The following is a 21302-nucleotide window of genomic DNA, read 5'->3' as shown; positions in this document are numbered from 1 at the left end:
GGCGCGCGTGTGTGTGTGTTAGCAAAACTAACAGGTGCTGAAACTAGTTGGATCTTCTATCGAACTCCTTCTCGAAAGCTGGCTGTCTAGACTCATCTGGATCAGGTTGGCTCGGTAGTGGCACTAGCCGTTTAACGCTTCGAACCAAGACGCTCCATGTAATTTAAGCAGTGGCTGTTCGGATGATACCGCCGGTGCCGGGATAGACCTTGATGACTCAACCCAAGGACCATTGCATTGAAGGCACGTTGTCTCCCTCGTAATCCGCATCAGAGTCGTAGTCCAGATCGCAGTCGTCCCCTTCGTTGCCAATAAATTCCCAACTGGAGTCCACGGCCGAGAAAGTGTCTTTGAACACCTTGGTCCTAATCTTTGGTGGTTGTACTAGGTTGGCACGTGGAATCTTCTTCGTCTCTTTGGTGCCGAGTCACCAGATGGTCAGATGATCCACGGAAGACGAAATCAGAGACGTCTTATCTTCCGTTTCTTCCGATTCATCCCAGTCGACTGGGTGCATTTGATTAGAATTTGTACCTGTTGTCGTTTGTAGCCATCCTGAGAGTGATGCTTGCGAGAAATGTAGAAATGTTTTGAGCGAAGAGTTGTTAGCAAGTAATGTTTTGATCGACGAATTGTTAGCAAGTACTATTTTAAGCGAAGAGTTGTTAGCAAATAAAGTTCAGTGATGGTGATATCTAGCCCTTTGCGGTCGAATGTCGGTAAATAGCCGCCTAGATCTTTTTCCCATTGCGGACACGTGTCAGCACATAGCCGCCCGAATCTGTTCACAACTGCGGACGCTTATTATGAAGTGGCTATCGTACGTCTATTTTTCTGAGCGATAATCTTATACGTATTTACAGATAAGTATAGTAGACTAAACAGTATTACGTTTTTGATGAAATAAAATTAGAGATCTTTAGCGATGAAGTTTTATCTTCCGTTTAACGTAAACTCGCCATGTAGGATGATGGTCGATTCAGAACGAATTTCAGTTTTTCAATGGCATTACCAGATGAATCAGCAAGCTTTTCACATATTTTATGTATTTTTTATAATATCTTATACACGATTCCTAAAAGATCCAGAAAGGATATGTTCGATAGAAAACCAGACCAATATACAGCTACATATTGTTTATGCGGAAGTCCCAAAAATGGTGGTGAAATTATTTTCTTGGGGCTTAGAAATATTAACCATAAATTCTTACCTATTATATAGCGCAAACCAGGAGAAACAGAATAAAAACGAAATAACGCAGTTGCAATACGTACGTCGCTTAATGAATCAATTAGTAGGAGATTTTCGTGATACTGACACCAAGAATATTCCATAAACTTTTGGACAGCAGAAAGGCTGAACGGCCTTTTATAGATTATTCGGCGAGATGATACAGCAAATTATTAGCAAATTTAAAACCTACATTTAATATATTTTTTTTATTTTTAATTTGTGTTTTACAATTTTTCCAGCTGGACATTTGGTAAATATTTATGTACACATATATTATTTAATCCCTTATTTAATATGTTTCATATAATGTATAAGAAATGTATAACAGTGCAGTATTTAAAATTTTTTAGAAGTAGTTAAGAAAGTACAGAGTATACATAAAGAGATATGTGTGAGAGTACAGGAAGCTTCAGAAAGCTTCATTATAATCAAGGCAATACCAAAGTCTAAAAACAATCTCAAAGTTAAAGAAATTATTAATAAATTTATTATAAATTAACAATTTAGATCTTAGATTATATCTTCTTTTTGTTAATAAGAAAAAAAACATAACCTAATTACTGACGTCCCAAAAATTTTTTGAGTTTTGAATTAAATGAAAAAATACTGACAAATATGTCAAAATTAACTAACATGTATTATTCACAATATGATAGTTCCATAGAAAGTGAAACTGCTTATGATTCTGACAACTCAGATGTACGTAAATTGTTAAGAACATCACCATCTCATGCTAAATTTTATGAATATATTGATCGTAGAAATGATGAAGAAGTTTTACATGAAAAGTGGAAGTATAAATTACGTGAACAAACAACCCTTGCAAAAGAGATCAAAGAACAATGTGGTATGGCAGTTAACCTAACAGATAATCGAGTATGTTATTTTTATAAACCTGTTGTGCAGCATATACCGGGCATGAAATTTAAAATAACATTTAATTATGTTAAACTACTGCGCAAATGGTATATTAGTTTGGGCCACAGTCGTTTGCCCCATGAGATTACACTTAATGACAAAGTAAAAGATGGTACTTATGATCCTATTTCCAGAAGAATTCTCAAAATGATATATGAAATAAAAGATTTGTTGGATACTTTTATACAAAAATTGGAATATATATGTACAATGGTTGACAATATGAAAGAAGTTTACAAAGACATAGAATTTCAAGTAAATGAATCTTTAACCAAAACCAAAATAATACTGAAAGAAAAAAGCTGGCCTAAAGGTATACAAAAGACAAGTACAAAAGATATTATTATTCTAGACATAGTACTAGATAATAACTTTAAAGCTGATAATCTTTCATACGAGTATGAACACCATAAGGATACATCAGCACAACAAAAAAGAATGTGCATATTTAAATTAGAAGAGAAGATAAAAATATTTTTTTATCTTCCTTTAGTAGAAGCATTTAATGTATTTATGGAATAACATTTTTTCTAGTGATGAAGTATTACCATCTTAATTATATATTACATTTCATTTAAAATAAATCCTATAACTACATGAAACATATTTCTTCATATTATGTTTATATTTAAATATACAATTGTTACTTTCTATTTGAATGTAATAAGATTCTAAATATTTTATTAAGTACGATTTTTTGTGTGGTTCTGTATTATATTTTTCAAATTTACTTTTGGTTACATATATCTTTAATAAAACCATTATCTGTTAATACATCAACATCAGATTATTTTTTAAATTAAAATGTACTAACTGTCGGCCCATTTTGGTACTTTGGTATGTTAGGATTTACAATGAAACAGTTAGTTAACACTAATCCTACCAGCGGCGGTCAAATTGATCGATCTCGAACTTCTACACAAATTTAACCATATTTAAATTTTATCATATCGCTTCATAATTTCTGATTTTTCCTAAAACATGCATACAATATATTTTTCGGTATTTACTTTCAGTTTGCTTTTTTATTTTCTAAGAAAAATTTGTATTCTGGCTTGCCGACCGTGAGCGGTCATTTTGACAGACCGACAAAATATTTTAGTTATTCTTAAAATAAATGAAATCAGTACAAAGAACAGGCTATCTCAAAACAAAATCAGTGATAACAAATAATAACAGCTGTTACACCCGTAATCTTGTCATAAAACATTATGCATCCCTCGATCAAGATGACCACCAGCTGTCAAGACATATCAACCCACACCTTGTCAAGACATATCAATTCAGGCTCATAATAATCCTAAGGAACCGCCATAAAATTTAGCATTTTTTACAGTCCATTATTACAAACATTTTAAAAGTCGAGAAGTTTCTTAGGGTTATTGCTCATTGCGATAAAACACGGGAAAAGTTTTCCCAACTCCACTCTCGAGTAACCGTTGGTGGAGAATGGTCAATACTCATCAATATTTTCGTATAAATATCGCTGTCACAGACCATGTTCTTACTTACAATTGTCCTTTCCACTAGAATACATCTCAGTTTGTTAGTAAATTAGTTGACATCTAAACTTGTTATCTCTAAAACTCAGACAGAAAGCATCTCAGAGCGTTTTGTGTAAAGTTGTTATAAAAGCAAAAGTAAAGCATATCAAATTTGACAATAATTTTGTATTCCATATATGGTATTATTCTGTGATAAATATTTACCCTAGAAATGTCAAGACTTCTAAAAGAAAGTTATAAAAAAAAAATAACGGACATAGAAAAAGAGTGTATCTTGTTCAATGTGCGATGAACAAGAAACTTCAGCAATTGAAAATGGCATGGAAACACATGAAAAGCTATTTACAACCGAATCAGAGTTGAATATTATAAATAAGCGTTCACATCCAGGACAAAGAGGAAAGAAATTATCATTGATAGCAAAGGGTGAGACTGATGTAGAGAATCAACGTATCGAAACTAGACCCGTTGGGGCACTTTGGAGAGAAATAGGTGTAAGTCCCAAACCTGGCAGGACATCAGTTCATAATATTTTTAGGGATATACTAAACAGCATATAATGAAAAGACAACTAAAGATGGCATTTTATCTTATCATTGATCACCGTATGAGGGATCATATAATAAAATGTATGGAAGAAGAAGCATTTAGAGTATTGGAGACTAAGAGGGAGCTAGATGCAATAAAACTAGATGCATTTATTGCTCTGCTATATGTCCACAGTGCATATCAGGCAAAAAATTTAGATATCTCATATTTGTGAAATAAAATTTGGAGAACTGCATTTTTTTCAAAAACAATGAGTTGGAATGACTTTGCTGAAATCATGAGGTTTATACAACTTGATAAGAAGAATGAAAGAAGCCAACGTTTACAAACCAATAAATTTGCAATGGTATCTACAATATAGGGCCAACTTATAGAGAATTCACAAAATTGTTATAAACCTCGTGCATACATTACTTTTGTATGAAGAACTGCAAGAAAAAAGCCATACAATATAACTATTAACAAGTTCAGATTCATTACTACAAAAATGTTTGTCAAGTAAAAAATTGTAAAGGTTACAAAATTACGAAAATTTGTTTAAGATGTGTGTAATATGTATGTGGCAAATGTACATTTGATAATAAAATAATTTGTAAAAAATGCAACGAAGTTGAATAAGATATACCTCTATATAAGTAAAAGCATAATTCTATTTAAGTCTATAATTGAAATTAAACGAAAGTAAATTTGGACAAAATTTTATGAAAGTTTATCATTTTATATAGATTTAGCAATAAATTAACCATTATCTAAATTAAATCATAAAAACTATTACTTCTTTAATCACTGGTCATTTTGACTGCACACGATAGGACTAGGTATACATAAAATGTCGTTAGTTTTAATATTAATAAAGAGCTAAATGAGATATCTTGTTACTCGTCAACTAGAATATTTTAGTATAAAACAATATACCTTATTTCCCAATATCATTATGTTAAAATAGATATGGAAACTAAATATGTATTGTGAATTAAATAAATATGTAATATAAATTAAAAATGTAAAAAATATATATTTATAAATATTGTAAAAGATAATATTATTTTATCTATATAATTACTTTAGCTTGTATTTTTAAAGAATCTGTTACTTGTTTAAAAATGTATTATCAATTTCTATATTTAATGACCAAAATATATACTTACAATTGGTAGCAGTATTTGTTGGTGGTTGTGGGATTATTCCTTGAGGATTAGATCCTGGTCCATTCATATTCATCATTTGATTGTTTCCAGTTCCTTGACGTGCCAATGTTTGTAATGCCCCAATTGGATCAGGCATACCCTGATTTCCAGAACCACCTGTACCTGGTGCATTACCTCCTGTGCCCTTTTTGGAATCTGAAAGAAGTATAATATATTATAAAGTGTTAATTATTTATCTATAATTTATATAAATTAAAATAAATATATATATGAATATATTACTTAATTCTCTGACATGTAGAATTAATCTGGCCACAAAACCTAGATATTCTTCCTAAAAATAAATGAACTTGTTATTAATTGAAATAATTAACAATTTATCACTTGGAATATTTAATATATTATTTATTTCTTATACAGATAATCTAATGGTAATAAACAAAAACGAAAAGAATAACAACACACCTTAGTTTTTGCTTTTTGGAAAACATGATTTTCCATTTCAATACTGTTTTTTGCAGTAGGCATTCCAGACATTTGCACAGCTTCATCTCTATGATAAAAATATTTAATAAGTATAAAAATACGCATTTCTTCTATTTATTCAAATATATAAATTTATTTTTTACATTTCTTTTTTATACAAATATTATAGAACTTTTTCCTTTTTAATAATTTATATTATTTAAATGATGTTAATAGGAACATTTTACCGTTTATAATCTTTTGACATAAATTGACTTACATTTTTGCTATTACACTTTGTCGGAAACTTTGTGTTCTCCAAGAATTCTCATCAGTTGCCATTTTTAATGTTTAATAATTAAGTCAACAATCGAAGTAGTTACACAACTTTCTTCTATCACAGTAACTGTATGACTAAACAACCATATAGCTAATAACCATAAGCTATGAAAGCCTGCTCTTTGTGGTATAGTTTGGAATATAACGATATAGTAAATAGCCTCCTTAATCATGTTTCTATGAAAACGATGATTACTTTATTGCACTATATAAGTAACTATCTTTTATTCGCTGTTTTTAAATTATAAATTTTTAAATTATAAATTTAAAACATTCAAAACATTTATGAAATTATAGGTAAAAATTAGAAATGTTTAGTAAATTTTAAAGTAATTAATTTTTTTATCTAATAACAGATTTTGAAATTTTTCTCAAAAATAGATAGATTCAATCATTCAATATTCAACAATTTTTAGATATTTAGCTTAAGCCAAAAATACGAAATTTAAGGCTTACCTAATATCATGTCAAAAGTGAAAATTGATTCATGAAAATGCTATGATGCATCATTCGTTTATCATGTCGGTACTTTATTCCTTAACCTTAAAAAAAGTTTCTAAATAACCTCTAAATTAAAAAATGGCAGAATTAGAATTAACAGAAGAAGAATTAACATTAAAACATAAAAAAGAACGGAAAGAATTACAAGGTAATAAAATTATATAATTGTAGTTTATAGGATATTTTTTCTTTATTAATAATAGTAGGTTCTTTAACGTAAGATGATTTACAATATTGTGCTTACGTAAACGATTTGTTAATAGAATTTTATTATGTTGTAAATATTTAATATTATATTTTTAATAACATTTTTCAAATGTATGACCTTTTAGTTACTATATATTAAATTTTAGCACAAATACAAACGCTAAAAAAGTCAATTTGTAAGGGTGATAAGAAGAAGAAGAAAGAAGTAACTGAGGAAATCAATCGCTTAGAAGAAGCTTTAGATAAAAGACAAGAAGAAGAGTTTACTACATGGAAAGTTACACATCTTAATATCAATAATGTGGAAAATGAAGATACAGATAATAGTAATGACAAAAGCACAAAAGACAACAAACAATATGAACAACCAACACATAGAATTTCAAAAGCACAGAAGAGAAGAGACAAGAAAGCAAATGCAGAAAGGGAACGCAATCAGAGAATTATAGAACAAGAAGCATTAAATGTTTTTGGGAAAAGAAATGTAGAATTGCAAACTATTAAGAAAATACTCTGTGAACGTGGTTTGATGATTTATGAGATTCCAAGTGATGGCCATTGGTGAGTTACTTGTTTCGATTGTTTAAAATAATTTGGGGCATAAAGTACGAATTTTTTTACTTTATTTACACTGCTACCAAATTAATTTTTGCAGTTTATATAATGCTGTTGCACATCAACTAAAAATTATAGGAGAAACTCCATTGAATTTTCATGAACTTAGAACAAAAACTGCTATATATTTGAGAGAAAATATGAATCAATTTTTACCATTTATTTCCAATCCAGATTCTGATGATGTTCTTTCACCAGAACAATATGAAAAATATTGTGATGATGTAGCAGATACAAGTGCCTGGGGTGGAGCTATTGAGGCAAGTTTAAATAAACTATGGAAATACATGTATTGTTCTAAAATTTATAAAATCATTTTTGTTTAAAATAGCTACAAGTTCTTTCGCATGTGTTGAAATGTCCAATAGAAGTCATTCAGGCATCAGGAGCACCATATGTTATTGGTGAAGACTATAGCAATGAAAAAAAAATGATATTGACTTATCACCGGCATATGTATGAACTAGGAGCTCATTATAATTCTGTTACAAAATATGTTATAGAAGAAGAAAGCTGATAGAAATGGATCTTGTATCTGACTAATATTTACGAAAGAGAAATTAAGCATGTTTCATAATACTTTTTACTATGATAAAATATATGAACTATTGAAAGCTGCCACAATATAAGTGTCCAGGAAACATATCAATTTTAAATTAATAGTTCGACGTTTCTCTGGCAATTTTAACTAATATATATCTAAAAGGCTGTAACTTCTGTTAAATAGTAAATTTAGTCGAAGGTAACAAAATAACAAATTAATAGGTTTTCCTTTGTGGATTTTTGTAAAATAATTATTGCACTATTATTATGTGAGAGAAAATTTTATTTATTTATTACTTAAATATTTGACAATATAAAGAAGCTGCCAGCAAATTGCAAGTACACATTTACTATTCAGTGCTTGCTTCTTCCCAAGTTTTAATGTAAATACCTATTTAAATATGATTTACATTTTTTGTAACAAAAATTTAATTTGTGATGAAAATGAAGCAAATATTAAAGCGATATTATTGCAGTAGAAATATTAAGATTGTGTATGCGTGAATAATATATGCTAATACTTTTGTCATGTGTTCTTATAGTTTTGTACTATTTTGATGGTGAGTAACACATATAAAATGTGAAATAAAAATGACGAAATATTAAAATCATTAGTTTTTAGAAGTATATCTTGTTTATTCTTCAGTTTGCAACAGAAGATCACGGGAAAATTAAATTAAACTTTCAGTTTTGTACATGATTTACATTATCATTTGATGTTTTATCATCTTCAGATATTCCTTGGTTTTTATTTGGATCATCCGGCTTCATTTGTGGGAACAGCAGTACTTCCTAACGATACATCATCATTATATTTTTTTTTTTATCATATTCTGTTGTTTATATATTTTTATCATTTAAAAACTTACTTTGATATTATTTGCATCTGTAAGTAACATTGTAAAACGATCAATACCCATTCCCCAACCAGCAGTTGGTGGTAAACCATATTCCAATGCAGTACAGAAGTTTTCATCAACAAGTTGAGCTTCCTCATCTCCAGCTGCTTTATCTTTTGCTTGTTGCTCGAATCTATATATTCATAATATTGAATAAATTTTTTAAATCAAACTGTAATTGGAATTTATGAAAGGTTTTTGTTTAATTAACATTTACCTTTCTCTTTGTTCTATAGGATCGTTCAATTCTGTGTATGCATTACATACTTCTTTTTTCATAATGAATAATTCAAATCGTTCTGTTAATCCTGGTTCAGAACGGTGCCATTTTGCTAATGGAGACATAATTTGTGGGTGATCCAAAATAAATGTAGGATTGATACAAGTTTCTTCTATAAATTCCCCAACGAGCTGTTAAAAATTTGTTGATAAATATATGTAACTATAAAAGTTCCTTAAATTTAAAATTCATATTACCTTATCCAGTAATCTAGCTGTTGTTCTTGGTGGAGGACATTCAATCTCATGTTTGGTACACAGATCAGTAAGTATTTGATTTGTTTCTGGGGTATTTAATTTATCCGGTAGAGGCAACTTAAATTTTAAAATTTCTTCTAAAGTTTTTATCATTGAAACCCGTTTAAATGGTGGAGTAAAGTCAATTTCAATTGCTTCACCCTCTGGCCCATCTGGATGGTATGTTATTTTATAACTGCCATGAATAGCTTTTACCATTCCTGATACCATATCTTCCGTAATAGACATCAAATCATTATAATCTGCATAAGCCATATAAAATTCACAAGTAGTGAATTCCGGATTATGCGTCAAATCTATCCCTTCGTTTCTAAACTGTCTTCCAATTTCATATACTCTATCCAGTCCACCTACTACCAACATCTACAATTATGCACACACAACAATGTATTAATATATAATTTACAAACAATATTTAATTGTGAGTATAACGAAATACCTCTTACTTTATGATATAATTCTGGAGCAATGCGCATGTATAAGTCCATATTTAATTCATTATGATGTGTAACAAAAGGTTTAGCTGTTGCACCACCAGCAATCATATTCATCATTGGTGTTTCAACTTCTAAAAATCCAAGTTCATCAAGAAATTTGCGGATATATGCAACTATTTTTGCTCGTACATGAAACGTTTTTCTTATTTTATCATTTAATATAAGATCTAAATAACGCTGACGAAATCTTGTCTCCTAAGTTATTAAAAATAATACAAGGGTTATTAGCTTAAACAGATATATATCAAGAGAGGAGTTTCATCATTTTGTACCTTATCTTTTAATCCAAAATAGAGATTTGGCATCATATGCAGGCAAGGACTTAAAAGAGTAATACTATGTGGTATAATGGAGAATTCGCCCTTCTTAGTTTTTCCAGGATTTCCAACTACACCAATAATATCACCTCTTCTTATCTTAGAAGTATCAGTGGCAAATTTTTCTCCATCTTTATACTGTCTTGCATTTGCCATTACTTGAATTTTAACACCTTCTCCTCTAAGGTCGTAAAAAATCAGTTTAGCACCTGATTCTCTAATTGCATGTACACGACCAGCTACGCTATATACTTCATTGTCTAATATTTCTCCAGGTTTTAAATTATTACTGAATTTTTCAATGAAATTTTCCAATGAAATTGATACATGAAACTTATGTGGGTATGGATTATCATTCGCATCTTTGAGATTCTTGATTGCTTGAGTCCTAAGTTTAATGTATTCCTAAAAATCATTACATATCTAATGTAAATACAATCATAACATAGCGTTTATTTAATTAAAAAGATCCTTAACATTATCATGATATATATATATATACTCACATTTGGAGCAATATCTTCTTCTTGAACTTCTTTTTTCTCCTGAGTTTTGGTTCGGTCTTCCACTATCGCTTGAGTAACTGTTTTTGCTTCTTTTTCTGCTTTTTCTTTCAGTTTTTGCTCTGCTTTCAAACGCCTTTTTATTTCACTGTAAGCAAATTTGGAACACAACGAACATTGGTTATATTACGCATATAAATAAATATGATTTTGATTAAGACATACGCACTTTATGTAAAAATGGCGTATAGATATCTGATGCAATTTTGTTGATTTTGCTTGATAAAATACCGGCGATACCACATCAACAAAAGCTTTGGTTATGTTGCACAACATAGTTAATTAAAATTATCGTTGCTATAATACTTAACGTATATACATACACAATAAATATATTTGTTCAAAAATATTTACAAAATATTGCTATTTAGTGCTTGAAAAAGACATATCAATGTAATCAGTTATTCATATAACAACGTGGGTAGATAAAATATGGCACCGATCGCTGTTCTATGTAGGTTATGTCAAAATTACTAATATAGGTAATAAAAAATTCTTCATAGATGCAAGATAGGAAATTTGGAAATCTAATTTTCTATTAGTATTATTATTTTACTCACTTTTTTGATAACACTGGTACATTCATATTGTCAGCCATGTTGGTACACTTCCGTAGAAAAGATTTTCACTTTGTGGTTGGTGATCCTGAAAGGTGCCCATTTGCCGAAGTAATCGTTTTATTTTTCAGTTCACATATGGTTTTAATTTTAAATACATTTTCTTTTTATTTAAAATTATTTATGTTGAAGACTATATTTCATTGTTCTAAGTATATATTTCAAATAAATAAAAATGTGTATAGAAATTATAATTCTTTTCTATCTTATTGTCACTTTTACTAGTACGATATTTGAAGTATGTTACCTTGACAACGACGTTTGTTGATTGGCGCGTTCAGTACTAGTCGTTTGTGTCTAATATCAATCTGAAGGATATTTTCACTCGATTAGAAAAATGGATGGTTGTTTTGGTTATCACGAATTGAAAGCATTACAGGAATTAATTAATCCTCTTAAAAATGATTCAGATTCTGAGGATGATTTACCACAGGCTGGCGCTCGGAAACTTGGTAAGATTTAACAAGTTTACAGGATATAATTGTTTCTTCTCTACACTCGTTTAATATTTGATATTTACAATACAAAGATTTCTTTTTCCTATAATAATCACTTAAAATGGTTTAAAGTTGAAGCTATTATTCTTATGATGATAATTAGTGTATTTTTGTTTGAAAATTACATTTTACTTAAACAAAATGGTGTGCGTATGTGCAAAGTAGAATATATAAAATTATTCAAAATAAATTGCACTGTATTATATTCATATTAAAACATATGAAATTATATGTATTATGAATAATATAAACATATGAATAATATGTATTACTGGCAATAATATTGATTATTTTGGATATTGTAAATATTCGTGTATATTGTCTACATTTAGTGTATTTTTGTACATTGATTTTGTACAGTGAATAAATATTCGCAATTTAATAAGAAAATTTTAGTTTTTGCGACAGTATACGCGATGTATAAAATAGATATTTTTAAGGACCTGGCGATATCGGTACTCGAAATGGAAAGTTTCAAGACCGTTCGGGCCCACATGCACCGCTGAAAGCGGAAGTTGATGATATTTGGCATCCGTCTGAAGCAGTTGCTTCGCAGAGTACGGAAGCCTACGATCCAAGAAAGGTGCCGGATTATGAGATGAAATTTAAGCAGGCGGTGACGGCGGAAGACGTCTTTTTGGGCGTTAGTATCGCATCAACATGTGTACAGCAAATAGATCGCTCTTAAACTCGGCTAGTTTGCACACATTTTCAATAGAAGTTTCCTAATTAATTCCTTGTTACAGGTTGCGAATTGTTGGTGTTAAATGCAAATAGTCGCTGTGATAGAATTTTATTTCATTCAAAGTTTATTATGATATATTATATTATACTTTATTATATTTCATTGTTCTATGTCAAGTATTAACTCGTCACACGAATTGCTAATATTTTAGTAATGATTTATTTATTCAAGGGTTCTTTTTCCTATTACATAATTTACATTAAAATGTATATTATATTTTTACTTTACAAGAATTGAGATCGATTTAATTAAAATTAGTTCTCTTCTTTTAGTGTTAATTTTGTTTCTCGTGTAATATTCTGTGCACCATGTTTATTATAGCATGAAACAGCTCGTGTTTTATATGTTATTTTGTACCCGAGACATTTTCAGTAGTTTTTTCCTCTTATCTTTCATATTACACGTAATTCCCTCGAGATTATTAATAACGAGTGCTTCTCATTGAATTAAATGACTCATAATACAACCTTGCTTCCAGTGAATCGTGGTTTTCCTGGTACCAATCATTTTCCTATATTATTTGCAATTAAGTAGTGATCACTTCATGAAATTCCCGTTATTATCTTGTTGTTTATCTTGCAAGAAATATGTCACATTAAAGTATTTATTTCGAACAATTATGTACTAAAACCATAAAAATACGTTCTTTATAACATAGGATCATTTTCATTTTTATTTATGTGTGTTACGTCGCAATTAATTATTTAAAATAGTTAAATTTTCATGATTGTATTTCTTTCGTATTTTGAAGAACTGTTTTCATTCTGTATATTAAAAAAGCTTTCAATTCCAAAGAAACCAGCAAATGATTAATCATGGCTACTTAATCACGTAAAGTGGATTTAAGTGTTAATTACGTAAAAGTTGAACCTAAACTAAACTTAGTATATATATTGTATATACTTCTATTATAATAAAGAACTAAGTCATATTTTCTTGCTAAATCAGATGGGTTTCAAAACGCCAGGGACCGCATCCTGCGAGTGGTTGTCCGTATTGGTGAAGATGCCGCAGGAAGTGCGCGAGAAAATCGAGCTGTCCGTGGAAACCGAAGCGATCGACGTGCGGAGCCCAAGGTGAGACAGGAACCCAACGATTTATCAGGCAATCCCTTACGAACTTTCGTTGCTTTGACTCCAGTTGGGCCGGAATTTCTTTGACAATTTTACGAGTCCGTAAATCTGCCAGAGCGTAAAACCAGTCACAATTTTCCAGATATCGACTGCATCTCGAGACGCCACATCCGGTTGATCCTAACGCTTCATCGGCCAAATGGCATAGTGATATTTCTACCTTAGAGGTCACCCTCAGACTTGTACGCGAGCTGGACGGTGTAAATTTTTAATCAACGTTACGGTAGGCTTTTAATTTCGACTCTTATAAAAACTTGAGGGACTTCTGTATCGATCGCGATTAGTATCTTCGCATCTGTGTACATTACTGTTCCTAAAATTAGTCATGTTAAATCATGTTAAGGGCTGATCCTTGATATTCGAACTTTGTTATTTTTTAAAATCTTTTAACCGATGAATGTCTTCAATTATTGAAAAGTAATATTTGTAAAATTTAATATTAATATTACTTTATATATAACAATACCTATTTAATTTTATGTTACCTATTTGATTTAACTATACTTATATAACTATATTCTCTAATATCTTGTGGTAACAGTAACATTTTGTTAATTTCTGTAGTTGATTTCTTCCTTTCTTTTGCGTTATTTCTGTGATTTCAAATTTTCGAATGGTAGTACATATTTAGTTTCTCTTTTAATCTTCTGTCTCTCCAGTAATGAAATTGCCATGCCCTTACAGAAACGATTCTTTTACAGAATCCAGATCTCTATTTTTATTTTAATTGTTTGACGGATCGAAAAAGAGATTCGTTAGTAATATAAGAAGTATAACATGTGAGATGCAATATATGGATCGTAATATTGTACATGAGATGTTTGCTTGAATGTACAGGATAAAAGCATTATTTGTTTATAATATTTCTCTTCGTATCGGATTAAAGATCGACGTATTGTATTCTCTTGTATTGTATTCTTGCCGTTAAGGCAAATGATATTCATATTGAGAGTTGCGTTTTAGAATGTGAAATAAATATCTGCTGGGTACATATTATACAACTTCAGATACTTTAGATTAACAAATTTACTTGTAAATGTTGATTAATATTAATTTATGATAAAATAACTTTTTATAAAAACTAGGTTTTGATAAAAATACTTTGATTCAAGATATAAGTAAAATAAAATGAATTGTGTATCCTACAATAATGTAATAAGTAATGATTACTTTCATAAAACATAGAAAATTCAAGCATACTATTTCATATGTTTTAAAATCAATATTAATAATATCATTTTGACACAAAATTCAGTAGAACCTTATTTATGCAAATAAAGGTATAAATATAGTATTATTTATCTTCTTAACATGAGTTTGTATATTTAAAAATATGGTATAAATAAAGGATAACATAAGAGCTTAGATCACAGAATCATATTTTGTTTGGTTACTTTGCTATTTTCAAACAAGCTATAATAAAAATATTTCAATTTTACTTTGTTGGTTTCATTAAATTTTTCTGGTCGACAGAATCATTTATTTTAATTAAAATTTTTCTTGAAAAATGATTTTCCCTTGAAATAATATAAAAGCATGTTTTTATAGAATTTTATGCAAACAATATTATATTGATACTAAACTAATATACATAAGATAGTATATTAGCAATATTGTAATATCGGATGAAACATATTATTTTACCACACTAATAATTTAAATTCATTGAACGGCTATCGATACGATATTCACGAGAGAGATAAAATATTCAAAAGAAATGAAACAAACGAAATAACCAATCAAACAATGAGAATTTTTATAACAAATGTTCCATGTCTATTTGCTGAGAGTGTTCATCTAGTTTTAAACGATCGATTATTTGCGAAATTCTCAATGCATCCTGTCACGTGTCTCAGACAAGACTCTCTTAAATAATCATTTCCATAATCTCAGAAACCACTCGTGTCTCTTGATGCGAATACAGAAATTACTCAGGCCTTATTATACATAGATGATCGTTTCGTGCTATGAAATCTAAAGTGACCCGCCTCTTTTCTAAGATGCATCTATTACATGCCAGAAAGGGGATGAAAAATCACGATAATGAATGCAAAACCATTGAAAGAATCGAAAGTGTATTCATGCTTTCGGTATATATTTGATTCTTGAGTCGAGTCGTTCATGTCTGATGAAGAATGGCTAGAATAGGTCCTTAGCTGTGTCGAGTGATTTATTTTCGTAGATTATCACTTTTCAATCATCTATGTATAAATTAATATCCTTTTTAATTTCACAGACTACTTAATGGTTTCGCGGTTTAATTAGTACTTTTACTCTTATTTTATTTTGTATTAACTCTGCAGCATTCTTTTAAGTTTTTTTTTTTTAGTTCTTTAAATAGAGGATGAAAATTGGAATATCTATATTTATTAATATTATGTATTTTTACCATCTTATTTAAACATGTACATTTAAAAGAGTGAAACATTAGAAATTCTAGATTTAGAACGTTCCTCGAGAATCTGCTGCACGATTATACGCAGAATTTCTAAAACCATCTTGCCAAAGAACTTACGAGTGGACGTTGATTATTTTTCTTGCCTGCTTGTTATGCATTTTGTCGTTTCGGGTCGTTTAGTCGCTATAGCTAAGGCTCATTTCACGTAAAGCAAGTTTCTCGCGGAAAAGTCTGCATATTTTTATTTTTCTTATTTTCAGTCATTAGTCGCACATCATTTTCATTAAAAATTATTTTATTAGAAATTAGTACCTTGATAAGAAATATAAATTAGATAACGAATAAGATAATAATTAGAAGTTATTTTGACCAGAAATTAATATTTTGTGGAGCCACAACATGCCCTATTCCATGGTAACCTTGAAAGAATCGCGGATATCTTTGTAAATTCGATAGCGCAAATGCTTTCATCAATTTCAGGGAAATTAAGATTTCACCGGATCGTGTATCTATCCGTGGATTTATTTCCAACTGTTCGAAGAAGTACGAATGTAAAAGTTTCGCCGCTGTTAAACGCGATCGCAGATCTGTCTGTGAACTTTCGAAAGAACTTCTTTTCACGGCATCCATCTCCCGTTTTTAGTTATTATTTAAAGCAACCAATTAAAGGAATTGCGTTTCGGTCGGATTGTATGTACACAAGGTATCTCAGGATTTCTTAATTAATTACGCATATATATCTATCGCCAATTGAGCGTGTTATTTCGATTATAAGTAAGAGATAAGATAGATCTATTACTTTTAGAAACAATTTTTATAGGTCTATTTATTGTTCCCACGATTTGAGACATATCGTCCCGTTATTCATATTAAGCGTTAACTAAACACAATTCTTCTGCGACATAATCGTAGATACTGTACACAACAATTGTGTAGTGTAACGGATACTTTTAGTTCAGAGAGTGTTTGTATTGTATTTGTGTATTGTATGTGTATTTGTTCGAATACTTTGCACCAGTTCGGTAGATGAATCTGATATTAGATAAAGAACAAGGGATTAAATTCTATGGAGAAAATATAATTATTATTCACGCGACGGTATGTTCTTCCCGTAAAGCCAATTTGTCGAGAAGTTCGAACGCTTTAGAAACTTCGAGATGGTGTTCCTTTGGCGTGTTGACCCGTATGACCTGACTGTGACATATTGCGTAATGCAGTGCAGCAACACATTGTGATGCATGAAGAGAGATGCACAACGCCGCGCGGCGGGTGAAACGCTGACGCCCCCGGTAAAGGGAGGACGCGATTCTTCCCCGTGAATCGATTACTGGGACCGCAGTCGATAATACGAATTCCCGCTATTACTGTCACCTACGTGTTCCGTTCTTCTCCTTTATATTAGACTTCTGTATGCATTGAATACGTTTCTGTTTCTGATATGAGAACGATATCCTTTCAAAATGATAATTTTTGGAATTTGTAGTAGCAGTTTACGGGAAGTTGCGTGGAAGTTGTATTCTATCGAAAATGAGCAAGTACTATTCAGCGATAACGTATTACATAGCATGTAACAAAAGTATATGGTTCATCGATGGTTTACGCGATAGCGCGAATTTTCTCTTGAAATCCATAAAATATTACACGCATTCGGAAAATATAAAATTCTTATGGAAGAAGGTGTATTTAGTATTATTAGTTGATAAATTAATTATTGTGCAAAATTATCGTATTAATAATTAATTATTTACTACGATATTGACAAATGAAATTTCACTTATTCATCAAATACTTATTCATACAGACACTCTTCGCTCGTATTCCTTGAAGAGCGTGTTTGCGCCGTAATTCTCTGATTATATTCTTGTAATTACGAACAAATTTGGCTGGGTTTGAATCGTCCACCTCGCCTGTTACATACCTTGTAGACTTTTCAATTTCGTTCATGCCGAGTGTTCCACACTCGGTCTAGATATAGCATCGGAAACGGGACGAGGCATATATAGCCGTAGACATTTTCCGAGGTTGCATTTCAGCGGCCATTATGGTTTTCCCATTTCCTGAATGTGATATCCAGGTGAAAGGTAGTCGGGAATGGATACAAGGACACGTGTGGTCCACGACCAGCCACAAGGGTGAGGGCAGAGGGATACGGACGGATAGCGGTCATAGCTGGCAGAGATACGAAAATAATTGGGCAGAAAGCTAGCGGTTTCTCAGGCGAGACTCTCTCGGATACGTGGGATGATATTCGCTGGTTGTGTCGTATAATTTACACGGTCAGATGAAAATAGCGGAAAGAGATGAAGGGAACGTGAAATCTTCCTTATTTGTTCAGTAGTGTACCGAGAGTTAACGAAAATCAGTCACGATCTGATTGGAATTGAACTCGTTAGAGGCCGGGTTGCTGGGAGGTTTATGCGAATTTGCATAAAGTCCCGCCTTTTCGTGAGAGGATTTCCTTCTTTTATTGCGGTTTTGTTCCTCGTAGGTCTTTTTACGTCCTCGAGTTCTTTGTGAGCGAAAGAAGCTTATTTTACAGATCGAGGGAAACCGGATTCCATGTATTCAGATAGTTTTACGATGGTTTAATTGGAATATGATGGTTTTAAAGATTCGAATTGAGACGTAGTTTTAAAGATAGAAAATTGTTTCATTACGTCTTGAATATGGTTTTCTTTCGAAGAAAAGACTATGCCACGCTATTGAACGTGCTCAAATCGAAGTTTCCCTTTGTACCTTCATTCCCATTTGTAAACATTGGGATGTCCCGTTGATAGTTTACTCGATAACGTATTCGATTACACGATATCGCATACTGTCGATCTTTATCGACAATATTTGGTTGACTATCACGCGCGATGTGTACCAATGATGTGTAACGATGAGCGGCATTCAGGTAATTATAAGACCTGTTACGGAGCTGCAAATTGTTCATGGATCTTGATATAACAGGCGAAGTCGCGGCAGCGAACTTAACAGGTTGTTGCCAGAGACAGGGTAATTTGTCTTTGGTAAATTAATAACATCGCGGTACCTTCCGTAAGAAGTTTTCAACGCGGCTTGCCATCCGCTTTCATTAAAATTCGATGATTTATCTTTTTGCGCGCCACTCGCGTGCAAATTATAATTAACTGCATTGCAAGAATTTGCAACAGAGATATGAAAAATGAGAGAGGAAAGCGGAGTTGCATTGGGCAACATCGAATTCGATGAATTACTCAAGTAAATTTTTGTCGTTGAACATTTGGAAATAAATTAAAATATAAATTGATGTGTGAAATGAAATTTTATTACGAAGTTCTGGAGAATTTAGGAAGGAGAATATTCTTTCAACCAGTTAACTCACATATTCACCCCGATTAAGCGTATCGTAATTGTTGTTTTAACGCCGAACTTGTCGCGAACGTTGAATTAGATCGGTGAAAGATAAATCATCGGTAGGCATGATCAATTTACCAAGAGATTCGGAACATTTCGATAAATTGTCGGACAGTCTCGCATGGGATATTGTGAAATTGCTTTGACACATTTCCTATCGTTTGCCTGAAGGCTGCTATGCAACGGAAATCGATAATTTAACCAATAGATAATACACACGGTCAGATGGAACGTGTCTGCTTGTGTGTCGTTCGTAAGCTCTATTCGTTGCTTTTGGCCAGTAATTCATGGGTGTTAATTCTCTTCCTATTTCATGTTACTTACACTGATATTACGTTCCTCTGTTTCACACATGTATTTCTTTCTTGTTGTTTCATTTGGAGGTCCTGTATTTGCAATATTTTGATAACTTTCACTTCTCGTACTTTTTAATGTTTGCCGAGGGAAAGCTGAGACGCGAGATGATGAATTTTTTTATAAAATCACGAAGTGATAAATTTCAATGATCTGTTCAAAAATTGACCAATACCGCAGTAATAATTTATGATCTAAAAATGCATTCTTATACCGACAATTAACTTCTTTCCCTTTCCAGTTCCCTCAATAATATTTTGGTCATTCATTTCTCGAACAGACGAACGTATTCTTCTTTATATTTGTAGACTCGAAATTGAGAAAATGGGGAGAAGTTAACTTCTACAACGAGGAACTTCTTTATTCCTGCAGATGTGAAAAAACAAAGTTGACTCGAAAATCATCCTCAGATGCATAAATCCGTTTGCCCGGAGGACAGAGAGTAAATTTTAACGAGGCAGGAGGTCTTTTGTTTTCCATTCGGCCGGCTTCAGTTTTCCATAAATTAATATTTACCAGAAACGGGAAGTAAAGCGAGCTACTTTTCAACTCGCTGGTCCCTCGAACCTATTTAGATCAAAGCAGTTGCTAAAGCAAACAGGCCAGCCTCTCTCTCCCTCTCTCTCTCTCTCTCTCCCTCTGTGCTGTGTCTTCGGCTGGCGGGGACGAAATTCTCATTACTCTTGCTTGATAGTTTAAACAAGCATCGTTTGTTATCGACGAAACGAAACGCGTGGATATCGTGTTTTCTATTATTCTATTTCTAAGCATTCTTCTTCGAAGGACTCTTTTTCTCCAACTAGACTCGGGACGAAGACGTACGAGTAGAGGTTCAAGAGTTCACCGAGTCAATGCACTTCTATAAATCTAAATGAACGACGACAGGAAAGTAGAACGCTTAAATGCAACGAAACTGACGCGTAACGTCGTCGAGTTTCAATTTCGCGTTGTCGCGAATTGTTTCAACAAGGACGTGATATCATCGAATCATGAAAGTACTATTTGTACAATGACACGACGTTGTTGGTTTAATAAAAATTATCTTTTAATAAAAATCGCAAATTATGAATGTGAAAAAGAAATAAGAGCGACGTTAATTATGGTCAAACAAAGCAAGTCATTTGTGGTCGTTGAAAAATTATAATAACGAACGAAGTGGCAGTTTTATGATTTCATTTCGATTATGTAATTTTATTTCTGTTCGTCGGTTTTCATCCCATCGTTGTCCTAGAAATGTTTTAGGTAAAAAAATTTATTTTATATAATAAGAAAAGCTGATAAAGAAACAAAAATCATTCCAAATTCAAAAGTATTCAATTACATATTAATATTATTTTACGATTT

General features: G+C 31.4%; 4 protein-coding genes across 6 annotated transcripts in view; 2 read left to right on the top strand and 2 right to left on the bottom strand.

Moving 5' to 3' along the window:
- LOC100742373 (mediator of RNA polymerase II transcription subunit 15) overlaps positions 1-6296 on the bottom strand; it is a 9485-nt gene extending 3189 nt beyond the window's left edge. The window contains exons 1-4 of the mRNA XM_003486115.4: positions 6099-6296; positions 5819-5906; positions 5636-5687; positions 5354-5548 (exon numbers count right to left, since the gene is read on the bottom strand). Of these exons, the coding sequence (XP_003486163.1) occupies positions 5354-5548; positions 5636-5687; positions 5819-5906; positions 6099-6160 (397 nt within the window). The 5' untranslated portion in view covers positions 6161-6296. The remainder of the gene's footprint in view (positions 1-5353; positions 5549-5635; positions 5688-5818; positions 5907-6098) is intronic.
- Positions 6297-6737: 441 nt separating this feature from the next.
- Positions 6738-8634, top strand: LOC100750066 (deubiquitinase OTUD6B; the record flags this gene model as incomplete). The annotated part of the gene is given in 4 exon segments (XM_003486094.3): positions 6738-6806; positions 7012-7426; positions 7521-7740; positions 7812-8634. Coding segments are annotated over 4 exon segments (890 nt in total), but the record flags the coding sequence as incomplete, so codon positions are not given.
- On the bottom strand, positions 8626-11538 carry LOC100749946 (lysine--tRNA ligase). Of its 3 annotated transcripts, XM_012394808.3 has the most exons (9): positions 11397-11513; positions 11006-11090; positions 10780-10924; positions 10229-10678; positions 9906-10151; positions 9400-9822; positions 9140-9333; positions 8893-9055; positions 8626-8815 (listed from the first exon to the last, which is right to left on the bottom strand). In XM_012394808.3, the coding sequence occupies exons 1-9, from the start codon at positions 11416-11418 to the stop codon at positions 8708-8710; spliced, it is 1836 nt and encodes a 611-aa protein (XP_012250231.1). In that variant the 5' UTR covers positions 11419-11513; the 3' UTR covers positions 8626-8707. The 3 variants fall into 3 exon arrangements, with proteins under 3 accessions (XP_012250231.1, XP_003486141.1, XP_024220250.1); XM_003486093.4 differs by lacking the exon at positions 11006-11090 and having other exon boundaries at positions 11397-11538; XM_024364482.2 differs by lacking the exon at positions 11397-11513 and having other exon boundaries at positions 11006-11382.
- Positions 11539-11623: 85 nt separating this feature from the next.
- LOC100742249 (protein PIH1D3) lies at positions 11624-14834 on the top strand. The gene is made up of 4 exons (XM_033318476.1): positions 11624-11905; positions 12391-12593; positions 13644-13771; positions 13911-14834. The coding sequence occupies exons 1-4, from the start codon at positions 11791-11793 to the stop codon at positions 14038-14040; spliced, it is 576 nt and encodes a 191-aa protein (XP_033174367.1). The 5' UTR covers positions 11624-11790; the 3' UTR covers positions 14041-14834.
- The last annotated feature ends 6468 nt before the right edge of the window (positions 14835-21302 follow it).

The sequence above is a fragment of the Bombus impatiens genome, unplaced genomic scaffold (assembly GCF_000188095.3).
Source record: "Bombus impatiens unplaced genomic scaffold, BIMP_2.2 scf_0099, whole genome shotgun sequence".
In the NCBI taxonomy this organism is placed as follows: Eukaryota; Metazoa; Arthropoda; class Insecta; order Hymenoptera; family Apidae; genus Bombus; species Bombus impatiens.
Note: the sequence above shows the minus strand (reverse complement) of the source record. Positions and strands in the feature narration are given on the sequence as shown.

What these genes read in the sequence shown, in the direction of transcription:
- LOC100749946 (XM_012394808.3), bottom strand. Translation starts at nt 11,418, where the DNA reads ATGTACCAGTGTTATCAAAAAA. An exon ending in ATACGCCATTTTTACATAAA is followed by an intron (nt 10,925 to 11,005) that starts GTGCGTATGTCT and finishes ATTTGCTTACAG; the next exon opens with TGAAATAAAAAGGCGTTTGA. An exon ending in ATTTTGGATTAAAAGATAAG is followed by an intron (nt 10,152 to 10,228) that starts GTACAAAATGAT and finishes TTAATAACTTAG; the next exon opens with GAGACAAGATTTCGTCAGCG.
- LOC100742249 (XM_033318476.1), top strand. Translation starts at nt 11,791, where the DNA reads ATGGATGGTTGTTTTGGTTATCACGAATTGAAAGCATTACAGGAATTA. An exon ending in GGCTGGCGCTCGGAAACTTG is followed by an intron (nt 11,906 to 12,390) that starts GTAAGATTTAAC and finishes GATATTTTTAAG; the next exon opens with GACCTGGCGATATCGGTACT. An exon ending in ATCGACGTGCGGAGCCCAAG is followed by an intron (nt 13,772 to 13,910) that starts GTGAGACAGGAA and finishes ACAATTTTCCAG; the next exon opens with ATATCGACTGCATCTCGAGA.